The 14,677-nt window shown below is 41.0% G+C and overlaps 2 protein-coding genes across 2 annotated transcripts; one reads left to right on the top strand and one right to left on the bottom strand.

The window, feature by feature from the left end:
• The first annotated feature begins 630 nt into the window (after positions 1-630).
• On the top strand, positions 631-1,861 carry LOC122758438 (rhodopsin). The gene has a single exon (XM_044012630.1). It carries the CDS (start codon positions 670-672, stop codon positions 1,798-1,800), a length of 1,131 nt encoding a protein of 376 aa, XP_043868565.1. The 5' UTR covers positions 631-669; the 3' UTR covers positions 1,801-1,861.
• A 444-nt stretch (positions 1,862-2,305) lies between these two features.
• nup155 (nucleoporin 155) lies at positions 2,306-14,165 on the bottom strand. Its single transcript, XM_044012629.1, has 34 exons — positions 14,026-14,165; positions 13,713-13,879; positions 12,519-12,656; positions 12,296-12,392; positions 12,051-12,121; positions 11,864-11,956; positions 11,263-11,526; positions 11,112-11,185; positions 10,907-10,998; positions 10,711-10,808; positions 10,462-10,629; positions 10,258-10,358; positions 9,927-10,097; positions 9,707-9,817; positions 9,444-9,538; positions 9,266-9,351; positions 8,952-9,093; positions 8,780-8,846; positions 8,579-8,694; positions 8,238-8,341; positions 7,953-8,086; positions 7,589-7,780; positions 7,275-7,413; positions 7,048-7,183; positions 6,807-6,960; positions 6,605-6,709; positions 6,263-6,417; positions 6,046-6,175; positions 5,844-5,957; positions 5,634-5,754; positions 5,438-5,548; positions 4,911-5,047; positions 4,701-4,807; positions 2,306-3,614 (listed from the first exon to the last, which is right to left on the bottom strand). Exons 2-34 carry the CDS (start codon positions 13,852-13,854, stop codon positions 3,476-3,478), a joined length of 4,104 nt encoding a protein of 1,367 aa, XP_043868564.1. The 5' UTR covers positions 13,855-13,879; positions 14,026-14,165; the 3' UTR covers positions 2,306-3,475.
• Between the last annotated feature and the right edge of the window lie 512 nt (positions 14,166-14,677).

Raw genomic sequence — 14,677 nt, 5'->3', positions numbered from 1 at the left:
TTTTTTTTTCTCCACATTATGTCCAAAAAACGACGCCATCTGGTGGAGAGTAGTAAAAATGATCAATTCTAAGACAAAAGCCCAGATTGACAACCAGATATAATCAAATGAAATTAAGTGGGATCAGATTTCAGTGGCACATGAAATCTTTGGGCTCTTAACTGTAGGAGTGTAACAATTGTATTCTAGCCTTACTGTAGGAACTGAGCTGGAAATGATGAGACGATCAAAGAGAAATACACAATCTTGCCAAAAATCATGTCATATGCATAAACACAGCCAAAAAGATTAAGAGTGAAAAGCATGTAAAATGCACACAACCGTCCCAAAGGGTTGATATTACTATTATTGTTGATTTTCTATGAAATTTTAGAGTAATATAACAAAAATGACATTGTATGTTGAAGAGGAGGAAGGGGAAAGCTCTCACTTTGTGCAGCTGTACTGTGACCAAGTCGATATCTTCCGACCTCCGTCTCAGTGGGACCACATGAACGAGGATCCACGAGGGAAAACAAAATTAGATGCGACTGATTGGGTCAGGCTTCTTACCCTCCTCTATAAATGTCAGAGGACTCGAGCATTCCATGTGATATACTGGGGAGAGAGTGTAAGGCTGTATTACATCTTTCATGAAACATAAAAGTTGCCATCTAATATTGTGGAGCAATGGATGCAGAGGAGCTGATTGAGTCCATCATCAGAGGTCTCATGTTTCTCGCTGGGATCCTGGGAAACAACTGGCTGGCTATACGCTCCCTGCCTGGGAAGATCTCCAGCATCCGCACCAACGAGGTCCTTTTCATCAACTTGGCCATCTCCAACCTCATCACCAACTACCTGGTGGATCTTCCGGACACCATAGCCGATTTTGCCGGCCGGTGGTTCCTAGGGGAAACCTTTTGTGGCGTGTTCCGTTTTTGCGCTGACCTCTCTGAAACCAGCAGCATCTTCACAACCTTCTTCATCAGCACTTACTGGCACCAGAAGCTGGTTGGGTCGCTGAAGCGCGGTGGGGCACCGGTGAAGCTGGACAGCCTGTGCCTGGTGGGCTGCCTGCTTGCTGGGAGCTGGTCAGTGGCTTTGGTTTTCAGCATCCCACATTTTTTCTTCGTCCAAATAGATGGAGGAAATGAGAGCCATGAGGACTGTATAGAAGTATTCCCTGATGAACTTGCAAAGCAAACATACGAGATCATTTATTTGACCCTGGCTAATGCGCTCCCTGTTGCTGGGATTGTATTCGCCAGCTGCCAAATTGTTGTCACTCTGCTGCTAAACCAGAGACGTATACAGAGTCATAACTCAGCCACCAAGGAGGCTGTTAAAGAGGAAGACAAGAACACTGAAAACATTAATCATAAAGGATCAGTCAGTTGTGATTCTGGACAAGGCACTTCTGGAGATGACAACTGTTCTTCACCCATCAGCGTTTATACAGGGGTGCCTCCTTCCACCGGTCCTAACGGTGGACTGCCTGATCACAGCCCTGCCGCTGAGAAGGAAGCAAACGCAGACAGTGAAGTTGGAGCTCAACCAAACGTTTCCAGGGTCAGAGAGCCAGCTAAGGCCAGCGCCAGCTCAAGCTCTCAGGTGAGAGCAGCTAAGAGTGTGGTGGCTGTTGCCAGTGTGTTCCTGGTCTGCTGGCTCACTCATCTGCTTCTACGCATCACCAACAGCATCCACACCTCATCAATAGTGGTGGAGGTGGCCAGCTACATAGCAGCCTCTTACACATGCATAATCCCCTACATATTCCTGTACGGCGTGAAAAAGCTTTCCTGCTCATGTAAAAGGTAAACGGGTAGATCGCACTGTTGTTGTTCACTATAGAAATATTAAAGTGATGCACATGGTTCTAACGACCATCTCTCATATCGACTCAAACATTCTCTGTCAACTAATAACTATCAGAAATGTTTGCTGTATATTAGCTGTTTAAATGACGTGAAATAGACTCTTATACTTGAACATTTCCACTTACATCTCAATGCATTTTGAATCTCAACAACGATGCACTTTGTAATGTTATTATTTGTTATTATAAAGAGATGTGTAAAATATATTTCAAGAACTGTGTGAATTATTGAATTTGGCAGAAAATTGTAAGAGATAATGACTACAAATGATGTGATTATGATAAAAAAAAAACAATTCAAACTATATGTTTTTCTGCTGCTGCTCCGTCTTTCTAGTCAGGACAATAAGGTGAATATAACGTGTTAAGGACTAACTCAAAGACGTAAAACAACAAAAGGTATAAAACGCAGCTTACTGTGAAATTAAAAGAGGAATTACTCCATCGTCAAAGCAGGAATTATTTTATTTTTCATGAGGCTGGAAATTAAACATAATTGTTGGGTACTGCGCACAGTTAATTGGAGAAAAGGCCCTCAAGCAATTACTGTATTGTTGCTAATGAGCATGAGAAACCCGAGTGCTGTTTGCAGATTAAAGATAATTATGTAAACGCAAACAGTGACGGCAGTTGGGTTCATTACTGGACCCCCCCTGCAGTGTCACATTACCAACACTCGGTGCCCCGAATCCTCCTTTCTGCTGAAATTATTTATAAAAACGAAACAAACGTACACCCAAGAATGAGAGGTTGTTGTAGTTGCTATATAGTGTTATCGATACATCCTTATCCACAAAAGCAATGACAACTTTTATTTCTTTTTTTTTAAAAAACATGTTTTTTTTATCTTTTTTTTCCTCCCCCTCAAACGCAGGCCAGAGTTTTTCCAGTGTAGCGCCGAGAAACTGCACCATGTTTAAAAACTTGTTCTACATTCAATACAAAAGCACTCACACACACACACTCACAACAGCACAGTTCAGTGCATTAGACAAAAATGCTCACCGTAAATAATACACATGAAAATTATGTTTATGTGCGAGTGATGTTTTGGCAGAACGGATGACATTATGGCCACGTTATGTACATAATTACAGTCAGACATTCAGAACAGAAGTTGTTTGGGGGTATTATGCCAAAGAAAAAAGTATTATTTGAAAATACTTATACCAGTATTTTTGCCTGTGTCAAATATATTGAAATATTCCAAATTAATTTTCATCAAGTGCATTATCATTTAACAAAAACTAATCTGTAAAATTCTGAATTAATGGTAATGTTTTCATGTAATACCACACAACGCTATTCGCGCACGATGCAAATAACGGCAAAACAGCATCTTCCTTTCCAAAGTTGTACGAATACAAATTGCATTAAATAAGTTATAAAATGTATTTTTGTCATTCTGCTCCATCTTTTCCTGCTTCCACTGTACCTTAATAAGCTCTAACACATCCCAACTGAAGAGAAGGAGAAAACATCATGTTACGTGCGCTGATAACCCATGTTTTTGTTTTGTTTTTTAAATCGAGTGTTGCACATTAAGGCCAACAGCGTGAGATCCCGAGGGTCACCTGTCCTTTTGTCTTGAATGACGACAGAGAATCGTTAGTGACGTCAGTGGAGTTTCTCCAGCTTCGCCTGCAGGGACTTGAAGTTGCCAATGGTTTGTTGGAGGGCAGAGTTTGGGCTGAGGGACTGCAGCTCCACCAAGTACCCGCAGATGTTGTCGAGACACACGTTAGTGAATCGGCGTCTGAAACAGGTGAACATACCCAGTTAAGAGCCAAGTAACTAACACAACTTACTTTGGTTATAGTGTATTCATTTTTTTCATGAAAGAACCCCACCTTAAAGAAACCTTTATACAACCTAATTTTCATTTATTTTTTTATTTACATCAAAAAACAAACAAACTGCAATGATTGTGGTATTTAAATGCGAGTGTGTATAAAATCTCAGGTGCATACTGTATATGTGTTGCTATTACTATTAAAAAAAGCGCTCTGATTTGAAACACCAATCAACATTTTTCTGAATTTTATAATCCAAACTATTGATTATGTAATTATAATGAAAATAATCTGTAGTTGAAGCTAGACCTGAAACAATTAATCGATTAATAAGTTAATCGACAACTATTTTGTTAATCGATCGGTTGAAGCTTTTTTCATGATTAAAACAAGATTTCCAATTGTTTAAGCTTCTTAAATGTGAACATTTTCTTCATTTCTTTGCACTGGATAACAAAGAAATCATTAAAAGTTAATCATTTTGGTTTGTGGACAAAACAAGACATTTCAGAATATCATCATTTCCAGGTTTGATGAACACCGATGAACATTTTAAGGTTTTCTGATATTTTATGGACCAAACGATTAATCGAGAAAATAATCGACAGATTAATCGATTATGAAAATAATCGTTAGATGCAGCTCTAGTTGCAGCCCTAGATTGCACGACTCAAGCAGCATTCAATTGTTAAACCTACTCATGCACATCCTTTGTCCTTACAATGTAAGCATCTGCTGACGCTATCAAGAGGTTGCAACAGTCAAAACAAGTGGAGTTGTTCTGACATTAAGTCCTTTTAGTGCAAAACTTCTTCTCTTTGTATTTCCCTAGACAGCTATTCCTTACTGCGCTAAGTGGAAATAAAAAGATGATATATTTGCAATAAAAAAAAGAAGATCATAACTGTAACTATGGAATATATCAACTTGACTGGGTTTTATTATCGCATGGATATTATTCTTTGAACAAGAGCATAAATGAAGCCAGCACGACAGTGCTAACTGCAGGCCAGCAGCAGCAGCAGCACACAGACACAGATGATGATTACCTGTCATAGGTTGGTACTCTACTGGGATCGTCCACATATCCTGAGAGGAGCACGTGGATGCACTCCACCAGGTGAAGAGGTTTCTTCAACCGCTGCCAGCAGGGATCCTACAGGTGAAAACACAACAATGCAGGATTTTGGATAAAGAAAGTGACAATTTGTCTCATAACTTGCATCAGTGAAACTAAATATTTTATCTGAGGCATTTACCCGAGTTTTGAAGAGTTGGTCATAGACTTCCAGAAGACGTGGTAACTGGACTCCAATCTCCTGCATGGTGCAAGCGACAAATCCAACGTCCCAGTTGAGGTGACAGACTTCCTGTTCCAGGAACTTAACCAGGAACTCTACAATCACAAATGTCACATTAATTAGAACTAACTCACTCACGCACATTTCTTATGCGATTTGAAAAAGGGTAGTATACATCTATCAAATGTCTTATTTGACAAGATCTGCAACAGCCATTGCTGTGTGTATGTATCCATGTACCAATTACGTAAAACAAAATGAATCAGTGAATCAGAGGAGTCATGTTTGAACAGGTATGTTATAATGGGAGGATAATTAAGCAATCACCTGAGGCACCAGCATGAAAAGTACCAGAGGGACATAACTACATAAACGATGCAAAAGGGAAGTCTAATTATATTACTGTTAAAGTGGTGAACAGCAGGCTGGAAAACTCAAACTAGCGGAAAACGGAGCATAATTGCAGGAACCGCGAGAACGTTTACCCAGAGGAAAAAATCTTGGCGTTCCAGCATAAATCCTTCCCAGCGATACCAGTTTCAAACTGAGTGACCTCATCCTGTCTGCTGGAGTCATGGCCACGCTGTCTCCCAGTTCTGAAAGAGAAAATTAAATACATTTCTAAATAACACCTAATGCACATGGTGGTGGAGAAAACGTACATATTGACGTTACTCTTGCCTTTTTCCATGATTTCCTGCCACAGAGACTGCACCAGGATTGGGTCAGAGTGTCCAGCACAGTGAATGATGGCCAGCTTGCACTCAGACAATTTGAAATGGTCGGCAAATTCCCCATAAAGCTGCACAAGAAAACCAAAAAAATGCATTTCACTACATGTCTTAATTTTTCTGAACTTTAATTCCTAATTTTCATGATGCTAGATGTTACCTTTGTGATGTCCATGAGCTCTGAATCCAACTGAGAGATGACATTTTTCACTGAGGGATGATGGAAGGACTGTCTGATTAGGGTCTCCTGAATCTGCACTTGGATTCGCACCAGCTAGAAAGCAGAACACAAAAAATGAGTGATGACAATGCCACTATTTAACATCTAATTAATCTCCCTCATTGTGACCACACACACATACCTCCATCTTTTCTTCCAGCTCGTGAAGGAACTCTCCATCCGAGGCCTGAGCCGAGATGCCGGAGGAACTCTTTGCAGACAGGATGGCTCGAGCGAGATACTCCAAACGTTGCCTTAGAGAGATCTCCGTGCTGTCAGATAATAATCAAAAAGGTTAAAGATTGCTGAAGATTAAAGTCGAAAAACAACTTATTGTCCTGTCTGTGTGTATTTCTAACCTGTGCATGTCAGCGAGGAGGGCCAGGACGTGCGCTGCCTTGCCAAAGTTACGGCTCTTCTCATAGTAGCGCCACAACAGGTCCATGTTGTGCACCTTACTCTGGTCCTGCTTTATCATGTGCATTAGGTGCTCTTCCAGGTATGGAGAGTTCACCTGGACAACAGACAGGAAATTTAATAATTATTAGACTGTAAGAAATGACTACCAGACTTTGGATGTACACAGGGACAGAGATATCGATGAAAGTGCAACAAAATGAAGGTAAAATATAATAAAATGTAAAAAAATCTTGCCATTTTTTAGTAAAAATGCAATATGGGGAAACAGTATTACTAAGTACCTCTAACAGTTTGTCAGACAGGTCAGCCTGAATCAGCCAGTTGTACAGAGCAATGTGGAATAGCTCGTCCTGAGACCTCTGTGCAAGACCGAGCATCTGCTCAAACTTTAAAAGGAATGACAGATTTTCACTGATTAGAAATGCAGATCACACTCAGTGCTGTAGCAGGGAATAAGCGTCAATTGCCCCCGTCTTAACTCACATGGGCTGTAGCTTCTTCATTACTGAGCATGTTGGGGTCAGAAGTCATGACGGGTGGACCAGGTTGCTTTGGGACGCTGGGGGACTGAGGGGCAGCTTTGCTCTGGTTGACCAGCTCCTGCATGGTGTCTGTGATGCACTTATAACAGTAAAGTCTGAAGGAGAACAGACAGGCAGTGAGATCAACTCGAAAAGAAATCTACTGTGTCATGCTGATTTGTTTAGTTTTTCTTTTCAGTTACCTTTCCTGGAAGGCCTGTTGTCCCACCCTGTCCTCTTCAGGCTCTCCATTCTTGTAGAAGTGGGGCCCCAATCTCTGTGGATCCTTCTTGTCTGCTGCTGTGAGGCACAGCTCAAGGACTCCCTCATAGAAACGCACTGAGAGACAGTTTAATACAGTTAATATAGAGGTACTGCATCACTAAACAAATCAACTGCACAAGCAGGAACAGTTCTTTTGTATCCCTACCTTGTCTGTACTGTGAGCAGACAAGTGGCAGGTCAGTGTGTTGACTGATCTGCTGATAGAGACGTAGAGACTCTCTCAGTGTTTTCTCTTTATCTGCTTTACTCTGGACCTGCTTAGAGCTCTGCAGCAACTCATTAGCCTGAGGGGAAAAAAGTAACCATTAGACAACGAATGAGGGTGAATCAATACTTTTAGGGGCCTGGACTGTGAACTATCCATAACATCTAATTTGACAGTTCCCTCACTGTCAAGAGGTTGAAGGATATTTAAACCAATCTGACACAACACGACATCTGAGTGTACACAGTATGTACCTTGGAGCAAATGCTGTCGTCACTGCTGTACAGCAGGGGACAAATGTCTCTCAGGCGATTGCTGATTGCATCCACGGGAGCATTGTCTTTGATGTAGACATTAATGAGTGCCGTGATGAGCGCTCCCGACAGCTCTTTGCCCCGAATCACGATATCCTTGAAGCTCGCTCCCTTCATCTGTTCTTGAAACTCCTTACAAAACAGGGAAAACACTGTGAGTGGATTGGAGTGAAGATAAGCAAGAACAATGACAAGCTCACATCATGTACAAAAAAAAGGCAGTGCAGCATGAGGGTGAATACTGCTGTGCAGATGAATGAGCATCTGTTTGTAACACAGGGACAGATTTTGTGCATACATTTACCTTTGGCAGTTCAGACATAATGAGGCTGAACTGATGATCACAGAGAAGTTTCCAGAGCGCCAGAGTCTGATAGGAACGATGCACTAACTGCTGGATGCCCTGCAGTGATGCTTTCTCATAGACCTGTGCATTTGCTGGATACAGAGGTGGAAACACCGGAATTAGAACAAAGTAAGTAAAGCCTGACCCAGTTTTCCTACACTTTCAGAACAAATATCTACATTCTGTATATATACAAAAATAATAAAAATCATGAAAACGTGGAAACCTGCACTCATAACTCACTGTGATATTTCCTCTGGAGCTCCTGCTGGACCTGCTGAGAGTTGGCTCCATCTGGACGCATGAATCCCAGCAGCCTTTGCTGCAGGTTGGCAGGGGAGGTAAAACTAACAGGGAACAGATGTTATTTCAACATGCTGGGGAAACAAAATTTCTATTTCATTGAGAAATTGGATAAAATGTTTTTCATTTGAGCTACACAATGTGAGTCAGTGATGTTTGTTCAACTATAACAAACACATTTGTGGAGAGCCACATGCTATTTGGAGAACTAAGCAAATATATCTGAAATTCAACACACTGGAGTGTTTTACATAACAAGCAAGGAAACCTGGAGTTCTTACCTTGCAGCCCCAAGAGAGGACGGACTAAACTGAGAGTTTTTATCAAGAAACTCCCTCAGTCCAGAGAGCTCCAGAAGGACTGACTCCAGATCAAACGATGCAACACTGCTTTCCAACTGTGGAGACAAAAATTAACTGTGTATTTACTAACCACTGCTAGTATTATTACAACAAAAACAATACTATAATTACACGACTTACAATAGTGACAGTCTGAGTTCCTTTGTTTATGGTTTTCTCAGAAGCAAGGCTCCCATCCCAAATGTTTCTGTGAAGTCAGCAGGAGCAGTAAAATACATGTTCGTCAGTATAGAAATCATTATTACACGATCACACACTCCTGACTCAGGAAAAGCTCACGTTTCAGGCTTACCCAAGAATGCGAGCAAAGTAGATGCTGATGCCATTGTGTTTCCCTGAGAAAATCACCTCTGGGCCAGCTGACATGGATGTGATTGGAGTCGACACAGAATGCATTGGTGTGAAAGGTGTGGCCAGAGCTGGGGGAATGATGCCTGAGTGGAAAGTAATAAATTATCAAACAAATACTGTACAAATGCTACAAATATCATATTTTTGAATGCCATTGTACCAAGTTTATCAGGTAAATCAAGAGTTGCAATGTGTGTATAATCCTTTTTTTATTTATACAATCCTTTTCTGGCCCAGTGGACTGTATTTGCTCACCAGGTGCAGGAGAGCTCATCACCGGTCCAACATTACTGGGAGCTGTCATTGCTGCAGGGAATCTCATCTGTGCTTCTCCTCCATATCTAATTATGGCAACAACAAAAGAAAATCTGCTTTTAGTTTGTGAAGTGTGAGCAAATGTAAATATGTATGAGTAGAGAAAGTGTTATGTGACCTGAAGAATCCTCTAGTGGCCCACTGTGAAACCTCTCTGTCACAAGCTGCCCTGGAACACGCCAGGATCAGTGCTGTGGCACAAGCCTGCTCCTCCTGCACAGGACAGAAACTCAAGTAGGTATTTGTGTCTTTTAAGGGACACATGTAGACTGAAAGGCAGACCATGAATCTTCCATGAATAGATTTAAGGCTTACAAACATGATCGATTATAGTCGATTATAAAGAGTCAATTATAAAATTATGACAATCTTGCTTTTTACCCTGTGCAGCTTGAAGAAGCGTTCAATCTCTTCACTTTCTCCTCCAGAGCAGCTCACCAGCAGATGACGGAGCTGATCTACAGGCCGCAGTTTTTGAAAGATATGACTCCCCTACACAAAACAAATGGTGGGCACCCAATAAAACAACATTAGTTTCATGACATTGAACAAGATCGAGCACCATGTACACAACACAATGATTCATGACAGCATTTCTAACCTTTGCAGAGAGAAGGACAAACTTCTGAGGAGGATTATTGTGCTGCTGTACCACCACTGGCGTATCAGTGATGGGAATCTGTTCCTTATTAAGAGGAGTGCAAATCTTGAATGGCCTTTCTTCATTCAGAGCACAAAGAGCCCAGGAGTGCCCATCAATGTTAGACATCATCTGCAATAGGAGAGTAAAATAAAATGAGAAAATGATATCAATTACTTGAAGAGATATAATGCTATCAATACTTCAGAATTCTAGGTAACGAGTGTTTTTTAAGTCTGCAACATCATTTCTGAAAAGAAAATACACAAGTGTAACCATTCAATGTACCAACCTGTGTCTCCATCAATGGCTTCTTGAAGGGAAAAGAGTCATGATTGATGCACCACAGAATGTCACTGTCCTCTGACTCGGATGCAGCCATTAGCAGAACTCCTACAAGATTTAAACCAAGACAAAATTATATTCTCTGGTCCTGTACGCCAGTAAGATGAGAGAACATATAACTTAAAAAACAGTAAAACAAGATATTACGGACCTTTGCTATGAAGTGCCTTATGGACCTTTGCAGGTTTTTGTAGAGTAGAAGATGCAGAAAACCCCGGTGGCAGACGAACATGAACCAAAGCTAGCAGACTGGGTCGAACTGCTATGTGCCTCTGGTGTGGAAGGGCAAAAGGTGTGGTGCTGAAGTAGAGACGCACACCTACAGAAACATAAACACATTCCACCAGTAACCTATGTGAAACCTTAACTTTTACTTCCACTAATGTTCATAAATCCATACCTGCATGAGTAACTGCAAGAAGGTGACAGTCCGAGGACTCTGATCTATCAATCACAGAGATTTGGACCATGGGTTTGAAGACAGAACGGTCAATTGTCCTGCAAAAGAAAGGAGTTTGAGAAATCCAATTTATGCATAAGCAGTATAAATAATAGATGCAAAAGAAACATTGTAGCTATGACAAACCCAGAAATACCTGGCTATGTTTCCAGCAGCCGCAACAATGGAGCTTTGAGACAAGGTTCCCACCCGACTCATGCCCTGCCCATCAGCACCCAGGTCATACACCTGAATGAGGCAAAGAGTTAATTATTGGAGCCCATTGAAAATCACCTGTTTCCCGGTTTATGATAAACAGCTTCATATGTGAACAGCTGAGAATAATCCAGTAAATGCTGCACCTGCAGGACACCTTTCTCGGACCGTGTGAATAGTGTGTTGCGGGAGTTGTCGATGGCAATCTGCACAATGGGGTCTATGAAAGAAGTGCAACAAAAAGTTAACCCAGGATTTAATTATATCACAGACCTCCACATATGTCACTTTCTTTACCATCTTCAGAAAAGGAGAACTGGAGCACAGAGGGGACGAGGAAGGACAGGGAGCTTTTGGAGTGGTTGATTTTTCTGCAGCGCTGACTCAGCCAGCCAGCCTCTGCCTGGTAAGCTATCTCATAAAGGCACCCGTCCTTTCCTGCCATAAAGATGCGACCGAGGTCTGTGGAGGTGATGGAGAGGATGTAGGTGTTGTCTGTGGGAATTGAGAAGAGGGGGTCTGGTAGCAGCTGCATCCCACCAGACATGCTGTCGTTCAGTCCTACAACAAAAATACACAAAAACAGACAGAGGAGGGTATTAAGAGTGTATATTTGCTTATTTGCCTGGGTAATGAATAGCAGCCACTTGTTTGTAAATCTCAGACCAAGTAACTGTCAACATACTTTTCTTATAGACACAAGATAAAAACTGCAGTAGTTTTGCAGAGTCATGTGATAATCTTATCACATAATTCCACAGAGGACTCAACAAAAGAGGCTTAACCTTTCTTAAGGCTAAAATGTCAGTTAATTCAAATATAAGAAAACTTTGTGCAGCATCAAGAAAAATTTAAAAACTAAAAGGAACATCTAAAATGCAATGTGAAGGTGACTCACCAGTCTGGTTCTTGGGGAAGCTCAACCCGAGGATCACTACATCCACAGAGGTGGCCAGTACTAAGAGGTAGTGAATGTGTGGCTGTAAAATACCTGGGAAAGACAACACAAATCATAAACATTACTAAAATTAAAAAGGTAAATTACATTGAAAATGAAAATGAAAACTCCAAGCAGCTACGCATACCTTGTTTTGGTTTTACTAGTCCCACTGCAAGAATGGTTTCAATAAGGCCATCAAAATAGGCCACGTCTCCTCTGTAACACAACAGACAAATAAATAACTTTTCTCACCCCTATTTTGTCCTCATGGAAGTTCAATTGTGAAGTAAAATAGCCGTTATAAAGTAAAGTCTTAGTACACAGGACAAAGCATCAAATTAACTATGTGCAGCCAACTACAGACAGATCACCTGATCATACAATACTCACCCATCTTCATAATTCCACATGAAAATGTCATTGTCAATCGTAAGCCAGGCTCGACAGATCTCGGGGAAAACTCCCATCATGCAGTTACATTGCATATCTAAGAAACAGTTAAGTAAGGCAACTAAGAACAGAAAGAATCAACTTTACATATTTGTCAGATTAAAACCTATGGATGAAAGTGAAATACTGCATAAGAATTGTTCCAAATGACCAGAAAGGATACGGCTGAACTGCTCCACCAGCTCAGGTGGCAGAGGGACTCGGCGGACTGCACTAAGCTCCGGGAGGTTTGGCACACTCAGTAAACCTGGTCCTTGGAGGGGGTAGTCCATGTCCGACACTCCAGAGAGGGACGGCATATCTAGGAATAACATCAAGAAAAAACAAGAATGACGGCGTACGATCTCCAGACAGATTTGATAATGTGTCATATCACAGCATTCTATGGTTTTTATCTACAGAAATGTTTTATGTCGTCTATCTTTGTATGGAGGGTATAGCATTGCCTGGGAATACTGTAGAGCAATACTACTGCCGTTTGCACCTTGTGGACTTTTTAACTGTATCATTAGAATTTTAGATTCAAGGTGAAAATTCCTTGTTGATGCCAGGGTTCAGACTGCTTTAAAATGATTATAAAAAGACAACAGTAATTTATTCAAATAACCATTAATTACAACCAAGGTACATGCAGAGGGTCATCTCTAAACGTACACATCGAAAGTTGAAGTAAGTCACCTATGGCTGCAGAAGACCTCACTGGGTGCCCTTCCTAACACTTAACTAAATGTTCTTTGATTATATAGCAATGTTATGGTCATGATGACACCACAAGCCTGCTGTAGTGTACTCTGCAATGCATTTCCTCTCACATTATTTATCAATCCCATTTATACACAGCTGTCCATGTACCTAATAAAGTAGTCAGTGAGTTAAAGCTCAATAACTTGTAATCCTGATGTGATTTTTGTCAATGTAAATACAACAAAGGTTCAATAAATATTGATGTTAATGCACTGAACAAACACTCATTGAGACACATAATTGCTAAATGGTTTGCCTCATATGTAAGAAGTTGTAATGTGTCCATAAAGAACTTCAAAACTACAACTAACTGGTTTCTTTCACTTAATCTTTAGTCATCTGAAATATTGTCACGATTATTATGTACGTGTACTGATTTAAAACTTCACCCAGACTTTCAGTGAGTGTAGAGTGAATTTCTACTTATCTTCATACTATAGCTCATATATGATTTACAGTCATTGTCTTTTATGCTTACGAAATACAGGATTTGCATAATCTGGATTCACATAACCTGACCATGGCCAGTCAAAACCTACTGCAACATTTGATCAATTCAACCTGGTAGCCAATGTTAACAGTTTCCCTCTTAACCTTCTTTCATGTAACTTACTGTGTGAGGGAACAGCGAGCAGCTCCGACAGCTCAGGAAAGCAGCGGTCCTCCTGCAGGTGTTTGTCTATCAGCCGGGCAGAATTATCCAGCGCCTCAGCGAGCACAGCGGCGGGGCTGCTGGGTCCAGCGCTGGACGGCATAGCTGGGCAACTACTGTGACCGTATCTGTTGACGAAGAGGTGAGAGGCCAGGAGACGTTAGTTACCGCTGAGTTAACTTGCTGCTAGCATAACAACCTACAGTGTTTATCTACAAGCTAAATGCTAGTTGAGTGCGAATAAAAGTGGCTTAAAGTCACGTTTGTGATTTACCTGAATGAAAAGAAAATCCGCGTGACACTGCACTGCGTAGTGACGTTTTCTTAACCAGCTCAGTAGCAATGTAATTTAAAGAAAAGACATTCGACACATAAAACCTACAGCCCGCCAACCTCATGTACGACCAACGGCGGTGTATTTCCGGTGATTAATTTTCTTCTTCGTCTGGAATAATGTTTGTGACGACGACGACATGCTGCTGCCACCCAGTGGTCAAAGTCAAATACATTCTTTACATGCTAGAGCAATGTTTACATTGATTTTAGTTTTTTCTGTTTTTATTTATGTATGTTTATAAATCCCTTCTTTCTTTGTTTTAAGACTCTAAGGCTGACACAATTGTAATATTGCCTGTTGTTTTTGTTCTGTTTAGGTTTGTCGTTGTTTTTCAGTCAGTTTTAACCCATTTACACAATCTTACATATGAGAGCTATTTAAACCCTGCTGACATTCATGTTCCAAACATTTAATCTTTATTATCAACCATTCTTGAGATATAACAAGTTGTCTTTGTCCTGCATTGATTTGTGGCAATTAAAACAGGTGTTTGACAGTGGTGTAACAGACATTTCAGGGGACAGTGTCTCAAAAAAGCCCCCCATCAAAACCAGGTGATGACTCGTAAAGATCAAGGGGCAACAGGCAG

Source organism: Solea senegalensis, linkage group LG21, assembly GCF_019176455.1.
Source record: "Solea senegalensis isolate Sse05_10M linkage group LG21, IFAPA_SoseM_1, whole genome shotgun sequence".
Lineage (NCBI taxonomy): Eukaryota > Metazoa > Chordata > Actinopteri > Pleuronectiformes > Soleidae > Solea > Solea senegalensis.
This window is presented reverse-complemented; position numbering and strand designations above follow the sequence as displayed.